The sequence below is a fragment of the Fundulus heteroclitus genome, chromosome 17 (genome assembly GCF_011125445.2).
Source record: "Fundulus heteroclitus isolate FHET01 chromosome 17, MU-UCD_Fhet_4.1, whole genome shotgun sequence".
In the NCBI taxonomy this organism is placed as follows: Eukaryota; Metazoa; Chordata; class Actinopteri; order Cyprinodontiformes; family Fundulidae; genus Fundulus; species Fundulus heteroclitus.
The window spans coordinates 10,954,147-10,968,336 of NC_046377.1; the positions used below are offsets into that span (position 1 = coordinate 10,954,147).

General features: G+C 41.7%; 1 protein-coding gene across 2 annotated transcripts; it reads right to left on the reverse strand.

Moving 5' to 3' along the window:
• Positions 1-233: 233 nt before the first annotated feature.
• Positions 234-12,501, reverse strand: asb15b (ankyrin repeat and SOCS box containing 15b). Of its 2 annotated transcripts, XM_021309932.2 has the most exons (14): positions 12,108-12,497; positions 11,748-11,856; positions 11,561-11,613; positions 10,786-10,917; positions 10,537-10,701; positions 7,846-7,952; positions 7,140-7,278; positions 6,839-7,010; positions 6,311-6,471; positions 3,395-3,539; positions 3,160-3,315; positions 2,955-3,057; positions 2,706-2,859; positions 234-2,623 (listed from the first exon to the last, which is right to left on the reverse strand). In XM_021309932.2, the coding sequence occupies exons 2-14, from the start codon at positions 11,852-11,854 to the stop codon at positions 2,463-2,465; spliced, it is 1,755 nt and encodes a 584-aa protein (XP_021165607.2). In that variant the 5' UTR covers positions 11,855-11,856; positions 12,108-12,497; the 3' UTR covers positions 234-2,462. The 2 variants fall into 2 exon arrangements, with proteins under 2 accessions (XP_021165607.2, XP_021165599.2); XM_021309924.2 differs by having other exon boundaries at positions 10,537-10,917; positions 12,108-12,501.
• Between the last annotated feature and the right edge of the window lie 1,689 nt (positions 12,502-14,190).

Below are 14,190 nucleotides of genomic sequence, written 5' to 3' on the forward strand. Positions count from 1 at the left end.
CGTCTTTTTTTGGGAGCCGTTGCCCTGAGAGGCAGAGCTACAAAAAGCCTGTGAGCTCAGAGGCTCTGTGGCCCGTCATTGTAGCAGCCAGTCACTGTGACTTGAACGGCTTTGTTCATGGCCAAAAAAAGACTAAACCTGATCAGAGTAGTATAATAAAATAGGGATGTGTTTAAAGAGTCCAACAGGTTTCAAGGATTGACTGGGAGTCCTTAAAAAAAGCCACAACAAGGTTAAATTTTTAATTCAGTTTTAATTTGGAAGTAAACTTACAAAGGTATACAGGTTCAGCAATGAGCTTTCTCAGCAGCCGTAAGCATACATAATAAACATTTCACAAAGCAAACATGGGAAGCAGTGGCTTATATGGGATGACACTGTTATACGTACAGTGATGTGGAAAAATGGTTGCCCCCCTAGCTGATTTATTTCGCTTTTGCTTCTATGTCATACTTAAATGTTTCAGACCATGAAACACATTTTGGAATCAAAGATAACTAGAGGAAATATTTAGTGCAGATTTCAAATTATCAAGTGAACAAAGCCACCCACCTACGCGGCCCCATGGTATAAAGTAAGTAACTGTGATCAGTCGCATGTTCTGGTTCAGTTTTACAAGCCAAACATGGACCTGATTTCTACCTAACCTTTGGAATAAATAGATAAATAAATAACACTAAAAAAATAACCTGTCTGGGAATATGAAGTAGGCTTAAAGACTTCACAAAGCTAAACATTATGACTGGAAATAAAGAAATTCAAGGAAAGTTAAGAGGCTTCTGACAAACTTCAGCATAGAAATGGTCACAAAGCCATAGCTAAAGCTCCAGGGAACAACTGTGAGAACCAACATCCAGAAACGGAAAAAGGAGGACGAATTCAGCTCTCTCGTCGAAAACTAAGATGGAGAATATCCCGCTATCACTTTGTGACCTCAAACCCACATGCACTTGAGTTCTGCAGCAACAAAATGATCCAAACCACATCAACTAGTCCCCGCCCCCCCAGAATGGCTTGAAAAAAAGACGGAAAGTTTAAAAGTTGCCTGGTCAAAACATAACCAGATGGAAATGCTTTGGTGTGACCTTTAAATAGGCGGTTTATGCTCAAAAAGCTATTTTGCAAAGAAATGTCAACCTAAATTCCCCCACAGCGATGAACAAGACTCACTGAAGGCTGTTGGTGCTGCCAAGGGTGGCAAAATCAGTTATTAGGTTGCTTTTTGTGTGTGTGTTTACATAGCACCAGGTTGGTTTGCATAGCTATTTCCGCTAAATTAATGAAACCATCATTTCATAACTGCATTTTGTATTTACTAATTTAGAAGGAGCAAAGGTAAAATACCTGCTAGAATCGTAAATGTTGCAGACTCCTACTCTGGCACATCGTGTTGATAATCTACCAATTATAAAGTCCTTTCCAGCAAACAAATAATAAAGCAAGCTAAGAACCTGTGTTCAAAGACAGGACGGTATAGACTCTGGATTCCTGTTCAGGTTTTTGGCAGAAGCTTGGTTAAAAACGCCTGGCTGAAGCATGCGGAGCAACCAGAAGTATTTCTGGTTCATGCATCGGGGATGTCCAAGTCAAGATTTTTTTTTCATAATGTTGGAGAACCTCTAGATTAAACCAGTAATAAGGCTAAATCTTTGTTGGGGAACCTATGTTGGTACTGAGACTCCTTTTCAAAAAATGCATACCACCACAGACAGCTAAAGCCTTTAAGGTCAGTACTGTCTCCCTGCGGAATCAGTATTATTCGATTACATTTATCCATTTGTAGGCATTTCTTTGGTCTAATGGGTCAAAAAAATATTTTTGTTTTAAGGAATATTCAAAAAGATTATTCTGAGACTGGAAGGTTTGATGAAAAATTGCAGCAGGGAGGCTTAAAAAATGGTTGAACTTCTAAAAAGAAATCTAAAAAGATACTTTTTAGAATTTAAGATGCGCTTCTTGAGGGTTTTGTGATCTTGATCAATTTTGAACAAATTGATTTTCACAGGGAAAAAATATTACTGTTTATCATTTAATTTGTACTGAATTTTCTGTGGGGGTGTTAAAAAATGTTACTATTACATCCCCCATTTTCAGATTTCTATTTACTGTGTGAAAAGGCCAGAAGGTAAATACTGGTTGTGAATAACAATACCTTTGTGCTTTAGCTTTCTCATTCATTATTATATCAAGTATTTGTCCCACAAATTCTGTTGCTCTTGTTTGTCTGCAGTTTTCTTCGTCTGCTTAGTGGCCTGACTGCATTCTCTAATTAATGGCTTTGCAGTCGTCTGATCCAATTCACCAGATAACCCAAATTTTGTTTGCTACTCATGCAGTTTTCGGTTGTACTGGTTTTGCAACGTGCTAAAGAATGTACATTCAGAAAATTGCAGTTTTTGTAAAAACCGCTTAAATTGCACACATACAAAACTCCTAACTAGTCCGATGGGAGCTTGTCGTCACTAGACTCCACCACAGAAGTCGTCCTCGCCGTAGGTCAGGTAGCTGATCAGCCTGGGAGGGAAAGTGAAAGCGGCCATGGCCTCCGGGTCGCTCAGCATCCTGATGTTCATTCTCCCTCTAATGACGAGTCGGCACAAGTGCTGCAGGGAGCGCGGCTCGCCTGGGGGCAGAGGCAAATTTAATTAGTCTCCAGCTACCCGGAATATCTAATCAAATCAGTGAAAATGTGGCTGCGGTTTTACTCAGTAGGGCAGAAATCTCCTCCCACTCCGGCGTCGTCTCCAGGGTGCGTTTTAGGTTGAAGCAGATGCCGATGTGGCTGACGTAGTCCAGAAGAATCCGGACAACGCCACCTGCCAGGTGGGCCAGCCACGACACCGACACGAACTCGCAGAACTGAAAGAACAGAGACCAGGAATGTCCTTTTATCGCTGGCTCATGCTTTCTTCACTGTAGCATGAGGAGATGGATGCATCGCTGTCCGTTCATACCGAGATGACATTAGGCTGACTGTAAGAGTTGTAGGCCTGACTGTGGAGGTCAGACCAGCTACTATCCAGATCTTCATTTGTGTCATGGCAGCACTGAAAGCACCTACAGGAAGTATGGGAGGTAAAAAAAAATGCTATTTCCTTTCACAATATATTTTCATTATAAATGCTGTTTAGATGGAGTTTTAATCATTGGTATACGTGCTTGTCAGCCTGATAGCCGCTGTTGAGCAGCAGTCGCAACATGGCGTGGTCTCTGAGGCAGTACTGAAGCGCGGTGGGGAACACCGTGTCGCTGATCACTCGGAAGTAGCAGTTCACCTCGGCTCCGTAGGACAGCAGCAGCTTCACCAACTCGTACCTGGACACGGCGGATCGTTTAAGGCCGGGCGGCGTTAACCGTACGTCGGACAGAACGTGCCAAACCGCCTCCTGCTGACCTCTCAGCCCGCACGGCAACCAAGATGCACCGCAGAGGGTCCACGTCTGTTCTCGCTCCGGCCCTCAGCAACATCTCAGCGCAGGTCACGTCGCCGTTGGAAACAGCGAAGTACAAAGGAGTCTTCCTCAGGTCGCCATAGTTCTCTGTATGCATTAAAAAGGTAAGTGGGGAAGTTGTATCAAAATCTCAATTGCATGTGTAAGTTGCTTGTGTGGCATGGTATTAGTCTAAATCATCATTTTACTCCAAATAGCAGGCCATCTTTCCCCCCATTCAGTCAACACAATAGGTTAAAGAGCATCTTTCGTCATTTTCACAACTTTTCTTCTTCAGTTAATTTCAGGCTTGTAGTTTATTATAATCATCTTAAATTCTTCGATCGTAGCCAATGGATATCTTAAAAGTGTGAAAGAAAGCAAGCTCAAGGCAGGCAAGTGTTGCGTGACGATGTTATGTATGGAAGCCCAAGCTTGGACATACATGACATGATAGCTGCCCAAGAGTAAAGAAGTTACAGCAATGTCTCTCAATGTGAGTTTATTAGGTGAAGATTTCTATGGCAATTTCTCTAGTGAGGGGTTGGAAGAAACACCATGAGGGAGCAGTAGGCTGGAGGCCAAACAAACCGGCACACTATCCGGAGATTTAAAAGCGCTTTATGGTGAGCCTAGGCTAACTACTGCAGAGTAGGACCTCGTATGACAAGAAAAAAAAAGTCAAAGAACTGAAATTCTTGCAGCATTCATTGTTACGCTGTGATTTTTACTCCCTTTCTGACCAGCATTCTTACTCTGGTTGAGCATTCACACCAGCCCTGTTTAGTTCACTTTAATGGGACTCTGGTTTGTTTGTTCAGAAAGTTTTGGTTTGTTTGGGGAGGTGTGGATGAGCAAACAAACTCTGATGCGGACCAAAGAAGCGAACTCGGGTCCGCCTCAAATCCTAGGTCTCTGCTCGGTTGAACTGAACTCTGGAGAAGTTTGAATACGTATGGTAAGGCCAAGCGGACCGCAGGCCGCTGCAAAAGCAGGAAGCGGACTAGAATCTGGATAAATACAATCGTATTTGAGCAACAATACTAATCAAGTAAGTCAGATACTGTAACTACCTTGCTCGACATCTGTGTAAGCGCGACATCTGTTCAATGACATTTAAGGCACCTCTCGCATGCCACCAACTCATACGGAGCCGTCTCACCCGCCTTGTGATAAATCTAAACATCGCTGTGGTCCTCTGCCCCGTCCTCCGCTCATGCTGACCCCATGCTTGAATTGTGTTTGTCTGGCACACTTGCGAAAGACAGCATTGCAATCACACGACTAACATCTGTTGCCATTCCATTTTTAATTATATTTTCCCGGTGAAGGAAGTTGTGCTGTGTTGCTGACCAACCTCTGTTCCTCTTTGTTTCTCGGTGCAGGGCACCACAGCACCCCCACAGGCGAGGGGTCAAACAGGTTGGTCAAAAGGTTTGGTTCGTTTGAAAAAGTGCAAACCGCAGCAGCTGAACATTTTTCCCCCCAAATCAAACCAAGTCTACCAGACTATTGGAGGTGAAAACAACCTGGGCGTGCATCAGTTCTACCATATTGCCAAATAGACGTGTGACCAGAAATTAATTAGTCCTTACAGTGATTGTGAAAGTTATGGCAAATAAAAAGTAATTAAGTCATCAAAACCCACTGAGTAAATCTAAAACCTTATTGTTGTTTTTGAGGCTGATCTAAGTTTGGAAATTAGACAGAAAACATCCCCAGGACCGATTTGTCTTATTACAAAATCTAACATGTGTTGGCAAACTCAAACTAATTTCTAGAAGCAAGTCATTGCATTCAATCACTATGCATTCATATTGAAGCAGACGATGCATTTTTCACAGCTATAAGCCATCTAAATGCAGCACCTCTTGCAGAAACACAAGAAGTCAACATTGCATGCACGTAACTTAATCATAAGTTTAAGCAACTCTATAATTCTTTTCAAAAGTATCCCCCCCACCCCCCTATGTTTTTTTACAAGGGATTTTATTTGGTCTTTATGTGACAAATTAACACAAGGCAACATGTAATTGTGAAGTGGATAGAAAATGAAAAGTACATTTCACTTTGTTTGTACAAATAATCATTTGAAAAGTCTTGTGTGAGCATGTGTTCAGCTACCTTGAGCCACAACGCTGAAGGAGCCCTGTTTGGCTGCAGCTACACCTGCGGGTCTTTTTGGGTATGTGTCCAACAGCTGATCACTTCTAGAACTGAAATATCTGTTTCATACCAAACCGCCGTAGCTCTGGCTGTGTGTTTAGGGCGGTCCTGCTGGAAGGACCTCCGCCCCCGGTGTCAAATCTTCGCAGCCTCTAACAGCATGATGTTGACACCATCGTGTTTTGCCGTAAGGATGGTGTGTTCAGGGTGATGTCTTGTTGTTGTTTTTTTAATTTCTTTTTTACCACACATAGCTTTTTCCTTCCAGGCCAAAAACCTCAACTTTGGTTTCATGTGTAATGAATATTTTCTTCCAAACGTTAGCCATGTCACCTAGCTTCTAGGATATAGGACTCATTGTGGCTTTCTTTTCCTCATGTCACCCTTTCATTAAGCCCCGTTTTATAGAGTACTCAATAAACAGTTTCCCCTTTTTTATAGATGTTCTCACCTGAGTTGTGGATCTCTGCAGCTCCTCCAGAGTTACCATGGGCCTCTTTTTCGATTAATGCCCATGTTCTGCATGTACTGTAAGACTACTTTGAAGTAAACAGTCAGTCGGTTAAACTGATTCACCTGCCAACCAAATCTGTGGCCCAACGTTTTTTTTTTTTCAATGTTTCATGTTTATTTACATCCGTTGTGCTCCACTCTCAAATGGCCACGTGGCCATTAGCGTGTTGCAAGCACACGCTAATGGGGGTCGCACCTACCAGAGATGTGTTTATCTAGCCGGGCGTTGACGTCAAAACCGTGCTCGATGAGTAGCTCGAGACACTGAGCCTGTCCCCCTTCGGCAGCTGAGTGGACAGGGCTCTGGCCTGAGAGACGGATGGCTCTCTTCGTCGTGGCAGCGATCAGAGTTCTCAGGACTCTGTGGTAGACAAAGAAAGAGGCAGCAACCGAGTGAAAAACACCAAACAGGACAAAGGGAACGCTCATTAGTGGTTTTGAGCTACAGTGCTACTTAGAAGCAGAACTGAGAAACAGCGAACAACAAAGGGCTCTTTGTGCAGATGGTGAAGATCTCTCTTGTTCTGCAGAACTTTCACTCTATTGTTTGCTTGTTTTGATGCAAAAAAAAAAAAAAAGAATCGGGGTAAGTCATTTTATTTAATCTAGAGCAAGTTCTTTAATAGAGAAACTGAATCTGGTGTCATGTTATGAGCCGAACATAATTTCGCATCTAGTGCATCAAGACGACGTGTCGTGATTTTTCAAAGCGTGCAGGCAGAACCCACAGTATGTGGCCTTCATACGCCGCTCTGTGTATGGGCAGCTGGCAGGCGTAGCTGGCCACGTTTGGGTTGGCTCCGTGCTGCAGAAGCAGCTTGACACAGTCCAGGTTTCCTGACCCAGACGCATCATAGAGGACTGTGTCCCCGTTTCTGGCCTGGGCGTTCACATCCCCACCTAGAGGAGGGCAGAAGAAATACAAAAACAGAGGGATGAGTTAGGAAATGCTGCAGGGTTGGATCATATGCTCCCAAAAGGGATGAGTAGATTTTTTTTTTTTTACAAAGGGGCATGTGGAAGTTTTACCATGCTGTATGAGTATTTCTAAAGCTGCGGTGTTGCCGTACTCAGCTGCAATTCCCATAGCGGTCACACCATGACCGTCTCTGGCAGTGACCGTGGCTCCATGGCGAAGCAGGAGCATCAGAATAGCTGGACAACCCAACTAAAAAACAAGATAGGACACAAGCTGTTTAACGAATCTAGAAAACGTTATCTCCTATCCAGTAGTGTCTTTACTTCACAAGAAGTGTACACTGACAAAAAAAATCTATCTGATTATGAAGTACGGAGTTCCACAGCTGCACACAATACAAAGCTTTTAAAAAGCTCTCTGAGGGGAAACAAAACTGCTAAATTCTCTTAGTGTGTATTTGGGTAGATGATATTTCAAGAGGCATAATTGAGCAGGCCACTTTGGCTGCAGTATATACTATGGACTGAACAAAAGTAAAAAAAACAATGAGGGATTTCATTAAAATTAGAGGAAATTAAGGAAAAAAATACATGCCCAAAAACTGATCAGTGTTCTTATGCCTTATGTGATGTCCTCAGAAGGAGTAGAAGCCTTCATAAGGATAACGCTATCTTGACTAGATTTCGTTTTACAGCAAAATCAGAAAACTAATGGAAAAGCTGACCTTAATGTCTTATTTTATAAGTGACTACATATTAAGTGATTTGAATTGAATTTGCAGAAAAGTTTGTATTGTAGCTTTAAAGCAGCGCTCACCTTGGCAGCTTCATGAGTTGCTGTCCACTTTGTGAGACACAGCTGTTCCACAAAGGCCCCGCCCTTGATGAGGGAATAAACACTGTCGTATGAACTCTGTCTCACTGCTACAACGTAAGGAAAATATGAGATTCAAGGGTTAAAAGAAAAACTCTTATAAAGGTTTTTTTTTCACAGATGACTAAAAAACGCAGTAAATTAAGGACATAAACAACAAAACATGAACTTCTTGCTGACTTTGGTGACTTTAAGCAATACCCTTTCTCTTAAAAGAACAATTCTTGTCGGCAATATCACAAAAGATTAACATCTTCAAGGTCCAGTTCAGTTTTTGTTGTTTCGTGTTGGTCCTGGTGTCTATGAGTAGTATTTTTTTTCCCTGCAGTCAACAGAAAGGACTTCATCCTTAACACAGGTTAAAAACCTCTGTGTTTTTAGGTTTTGATTGGTCGTTTAGTCAACATAGCAGTGGATGTGTTTTGCATCCTGGTCGTTAAGTTTTTGTCGTCACTACAGAGTAATTCTGTCGCCTGCTTATGTGCAGTGAGTGTAGCTGCTAAAATCCCCCATTAGGAAGCAGCTTATCCCCCAGAATTGTTTTTACTGTTGTGAACTCATGGAGTTTTATGCGTGTTGTTTATGTTCTCTACTTGTAGCCATTTTTGTTCACTCATTTGGGATTAGGCTCTTGGTTTATTCCTGATCTTGGTATATATTGCATGACCTCTGATTTTTACTGGTGTTCCTCTCTGCTCAGATACGGCTCATTACTCTCCTCCCCTCAGCTCCCTCTGTCTTGACTGATCTCAACTGGTTCTCATATTCCACCAGAATACTTTCACCTATTTTTGCTGTGCCTTTTGTTGCGTTCCATTTGCTTTGGGAAAACAAAAACAGGGGCTGGGAATCGGGTAAAACCGAGTAAAAAGCATTCCAGTTATTACAGTCAGGATTCCAAAATAAAAAATAACTAAAAAGTTTGGATTCAAATATGGCGACGGCCAGGAAAGCTGTTGTTTTTTTCATAGTGCCTCTTATAAACGTCTTTTAAAGCTATACTTTCCACATGTAAACAACACTTTTAATTTGTTCAGTTCAGAGTTGCAGCCTTTACGTGAAACATTGATTTTAGACGCATTCTTACAACTGTGTCTTGTAAAATAAATATGGTTTATCACAGCTTGCTGTTGTTGATGTGAGGAGCTGCCATTTTGGATCTGAATATCGGCCTTAAAAATATTATCCGACTTTCAGAGGGGAAAGTTCAACTACAGCAGCTGTCACAGTTGATTTTTCCAATTGGAAGCCAGGATTTCCGAGTTCCCACAACAAATGGAATGTAACATTTCTCCATTTTTCCCCCTTGTATGTAAGCTGTCTGGTTGTCATTGTTCACTGCTGGTTTCTTACATGACCTCATTCTCTGTTTTTTGGCATTTTGCACCTCTTGCCTGTGTAAGTTTGCTTAATTCTTCAATAAAGCCGTATATTCATTGTGCGACCTCTGAGTCCTTGTCTGCATTTTGGTCCTTCTAAAACCTCACAACACACTTTCTCTCTAACCAGCAACGGCGACAATGTAAACTTCTGATTTGTGCTAAAGTTACCATAAAAACCTTCAAGGAAAGATTTAATCTTGTATTATTATACGACATCTTCCTCACACCATTTTAAAACAAGTTATTTCTCAATACAACTAAAGAAAAACCCAACCTTTATTTTAAGAGATAATTGTTTTTACCAGAAATCTGGTGCCAAAATTATTGGCACCCTTAACAATTCCTTTCAAATAAATTGAACTATTTCCTTTTATTACTTATATGAACCTTTTTTAAATGGTCAAAATGTTGTAAAACCTTTTTGTCGGGGTATAATTATGATGAAAAACAGGGGCCCATTTCTATCAACTATTTGTCCAAATGGGAAGGACAATGTGACCATGCAGACAGGAAATGTGGGAAACAAGACTAGGAGGATGTTGAAACAAAGATTTTCAAAAGTATGTTTCCAAAGCTCTGTTACAGAACTGCTTGAAAGTGTTTCTTCAGGTTATCAAGTTACCAAAGCAAAGATTTTGTACATATCCAACTTCACCGGCGGTGCCAGTAATTGTCGAGGGTGCTGTCAATGGTGAAAAATTACTCTTCAATAGATATAATAGGAGAGTCAGGTAGCTTCACTTTCCAATGAGAAGTTCTTGTTGAGCCACAAAACTGATGCAGCTCCTATTAATAGCTTCCTCGGACTATAAACTACATAAACATTTTTCAAAAGGCAATTTATGTGTTGCTGCTAATTATACCATAATACCCTCTAATAAAATGTACTTTGTTTTTGTAGTCATGTATCAGTCAGTACTATAACATTAAATTAAGTAAAACGTTTTTGAAGAACACGCTCAAAGGGGTGGATAGGACTTTTTATCCAGCTGCTTAAATAAATGCAACAAGAACAATATGTTGCCAGAAATAATATCGCCATACAATCCCCGCATGTAGCTTGAGCAAAATTCTAGGTTTTTATTTATTGCTATGATTTCCTTCAGAAACTTGTCCAAATCCACACACTTGAAACCTGCCCAAGAGCTAGGGCTTCATTAAAGGGGCTGACTCCTCCCCACTGGCTCGACAAAGCTGGCTAACCGTTGCGTTGTGTGTATTTCTTGTCTGTTCAGCGGTGCGACTGTGCTACCGAGGAGCAGAGGAGTTTCGTTCCTGGCGTTTGTGTTTTGCGGAGAGGCTCCGTAGTGCAGCAGCAGCTTGATGTTTTCCACGTGGCCAGCCACCACTGCCAGGGTCAGAGCTGTGTCCCCGTCCTTCGTCGGCTCTTCTAGGGTCATGTTCATGGACAACATCACTGCAAGGATGGAAAATAAAGAGTAGATATAGGGAGCTGACATGGAGCTAAATCCCTCTGTCAAACTCGGGTGTGCTCTCCTACCCTGCAGCACCACTTGCAGCATTTCTGTCTTTGGTTGTACGGCTGCTGCGTGCAGAGGCTGCCAGCCCCTGCTGTCGCTCTCTCTGAAGGCGGACACACAGCGCGACAGTGCCTGCAGTGCAGCTACATCACCTGAGGAGACCAAACCGGGGATCCAAGGGATAAGAGTGTTGAATATGAAATTTAGACATTCTTGACTGCAGACTGAAAATGCTATAGAGCCTTGCAAATGTGCTCCTATGCCTTGGACCTTTCCAGATTTTGTCAGGTTCCAACCAGAAACCATAATCTGTTTTATGGGTATTTTAAGCAAAGGATCAATGCCATTTAGTTCATAATTATGAGGTGAGATGAAAATCAAAAGGACAGTGGTTTTCAACATTTTTTACAAACAAAAAGCTGCCGTGGAACGTTACACACCGTTGTTTTCAGCCTCCCTAACCCTGATACTCCTACATAAAATCTACCGCAGCCTCTTCCCTACAAAGCAAATACCCACGTCAGCCATTCCAAGTGATACACGACGATGGCAGCATCATGCTGAGGCCTTTCTTCAGCAGGCACAGGGAAGCTTTTTGGAGTTGATTGGAAGATGGATTAAGCTAAATTCAGAAAATTTCACAATGGCCTAGTCAAAGCCCAGACATGGCAATTTACTATTTTTGCAAAGAACAACAAAAAACATTGAAGGTTGTGGAGGTCAAGTTGCAAAAATCTGAAAAAGTTCAAGTGATATTTGTTGTACACTGCTGCTCGTGTCCGCATATTACTTTACCTTCTTCTATAGCCATCATTATCTTTGACAAGTTTTCAGCGTTTGGCTGTTTCCTGGAGAGCAAACACAATTTTACTTGAACAGTTTACTGGTCCTTCAGTAAACTTTCATCAGCGCTACCTATTAAACAAGTGTCCCTGAGCGCAGCCCCAGGCGCCGCTTTCGTGCATAATCCGATTTTACATACCAGGGTGCTGGCACTGAACAACGCAGGTTGTAGGCATCTTGAATGCTCTCCATGATGGCAAACTCAATCAGCTCGTCGTTAATGCCTTCCTCTTCAAGGTCATCCATTTCTGCGTGAAGGGCAAACGCGATTAGATGAGCTTTGAAGATTTGGGGGGCAACATATTAGGAAAAAAAAAGAACGTTTCGAGAATCACATTTGCCTGTTGTTTTGTGTTTTGTGGTTTAGCTGTGTGCATGCAGTGTGTTAAAGGGTTACTCTATGGCGACAGCTCATGCAGGGGTGAGTCACAAACGCAAGCAGTTTAGTGTCACACAGTTATGCCATGTTTTGATATTATTAATAATGGCTGTCCCTCACCTGCAGTCTGAGCAAGTGTCCTTGAGTTTTCTAGTAAACTTGCCTCTGTGCTCGTGTTTTCTAGGATCCTGGGCGGTCTGGGTTATTTTTAGAAGTGGCCTACTTCAAATGACATGACCAGGCCCAGAGTGTGCTGTCTGTCATTCTCTCTCTCTCTCTCTCTCTCTCTCTCTCTCTCTCTCTCTCTCTCTCTTCTCCCACAGCTACACTGCGACGCTCAAATCGAATCATTTCGGTGACATGAGGATGAAACCCACATGACAAGTTTGTGTAACGATGCCACACTTAATATGGCGAGCACAACGGCTCCATTGTTGCGAAGATCTGCTCTTTTCCTTGTACTGTTTTTAGCCCAGAAATATAATGAGGCTTCACAGACGAGACGAATATAGTTAATTTGTTTAAGAAAAACGTTGTAGTTTTTTTTTTATTTGCCTGTTGCTTGTTTTGACTCTGTGTTTTTAAATCGGCAGACGCACCAGAGAGCATATTGTCCAGGAGTGAGCGAGAGCAGAAGGAAGTGCAGACTGTTGAAAGCTACTTCCTATGCATGTGTTTAAAGCTGCTAGTTATTGCTTTGTCGTTTTTCCACCTTGACATTGCAGTGAACACATAGTTTTATTCTTCAAAACATCTTTCCATAACTTTATTGACTGATTCCTGTCCTGAGAATTTTCTTCTAAAATGAGACGAATCAATGACCCCGCCTCCTCCCCCCTCATAAACTCCTCCCCTAGCTAAGCAGTGTCTCTTCCTTTCCTTCTTCCCTGTTTAATTGCAGAGCCATTATCTATTGTGCTGGAGAAGTGAGCAGCAGAGAGCAATCTATCACCATCTATGAGAACCCCAACTCCTATCTGTCTACGTACCCTTGTCACAAAATGACTCCTGGAGCTGCATCAACTTTCCTTGGACCTTCTTTATTGGACCATAGAAAACCTCAGCAGCCAAAGACTCCCAATTCCCCCCATCACAGGATTTGTAATAAAACACTTTAACTGCCTCTGAGTTTTTGGTCTGCTTGTGTCCACTAGTCTAGCTCGTGACAGTCTTATTGAGCTAAATTGTCGCATAAACCATAATTAACTCTAAATTGGTTGTTAATGTGTCAAACATTAAATCTGATCCGGTCTTTTAATCCAGTGGAATGATTCAATGTTTGCAATAGTTGAATGTTAAAACAGCCACAGTCATGGGATAGTCATAATGGCTAAAGTGATTAATTAATGACATCATTGGAGCACAGACATCTTTCTGACATTTATAGAACGTGTTTGGGGAACAAAAACAGTGGAATTAATTACCTTTTCCACATGAAGTAGGTTTCACTTCACCCAAAGTCAAAGACCGATTGGTGAGTACCTGGAGATGACTCCATCCTTACCTGGAAGTGCAATCTTTAGACAAAAACTTTAAGAATCCATCACAAATAGGAATTGCCCAACAAAGTGAAAGAGGACTGATCAACCTTTTCAGGTTCTAGTGGAGTAAACGTTGAAGGTCTTTTTGTGTCATACTCGTTACATCTATTTCTGTAAAAAGTTGTGTACAAGTCCAGTTTTCCCCTGCACACTTTCCTCTGTGTCAATAGGTAGTTTTCTTTAAGTGTGCTTGCCTACCACCTAATTTATTGTGATACAAACTTGTGAAACTAAGAGGTTTACGAACATCAATATAATTTGATGTAGGTTAGTTTCACCTGTTTACCTACAAACATTGGCAGCCATCCCTTACAGCTGGAAGACTTTTCAACACAGTGATTGATAATCACTGCTACAAAAGCGACATCCTTGGAGATTATCAATATAATCAGATGTTGATTTAAGATAAGTTTTTAACTACTGCTTTTATCATTTCCAGCAGCGGGTAGCTGCGCTGCAATGCTAACACAAGCTGCAATGCTAACACAAGCTGCAATGTTTTACTTTATGTATTTCTGGTATTTTCAATAACAACGCCATTGCATATATCCTTTTCGGTAACACCTTCACAGAATAATACATTGTTTTTGCAGCCTGTTGTGCAAGGTTTTGATAATTTGTGCTCCCTGTTATTCTGAACATCATTACCAACACCAATGTTC

Bases quoted from the DNA above. Each gene is read 5' to 3' on its own strand.
- asb15b (XM_021309924.2), bottom strand. From the start codon at position 11,854: ATGGATGACCTTGAAGAGGAAGGCATTAACGACGAGCTGATTGAGTTT. The intron at 10,918-11,560 runs GTAAAGTAATAT...TGGTCTCCTCAG, and splicing joins AATGATGGCTATAGAAGAAG to GTGATGTAGCTGCACTGCAG. The intron at 2,624-2,705 runs GTAAAACCGCAG...CTCTGCCCCCAG, and splicing joins GGAGATTTCTGCCCTACTGA to GCGAGCCGCGCTCCCTGCAG.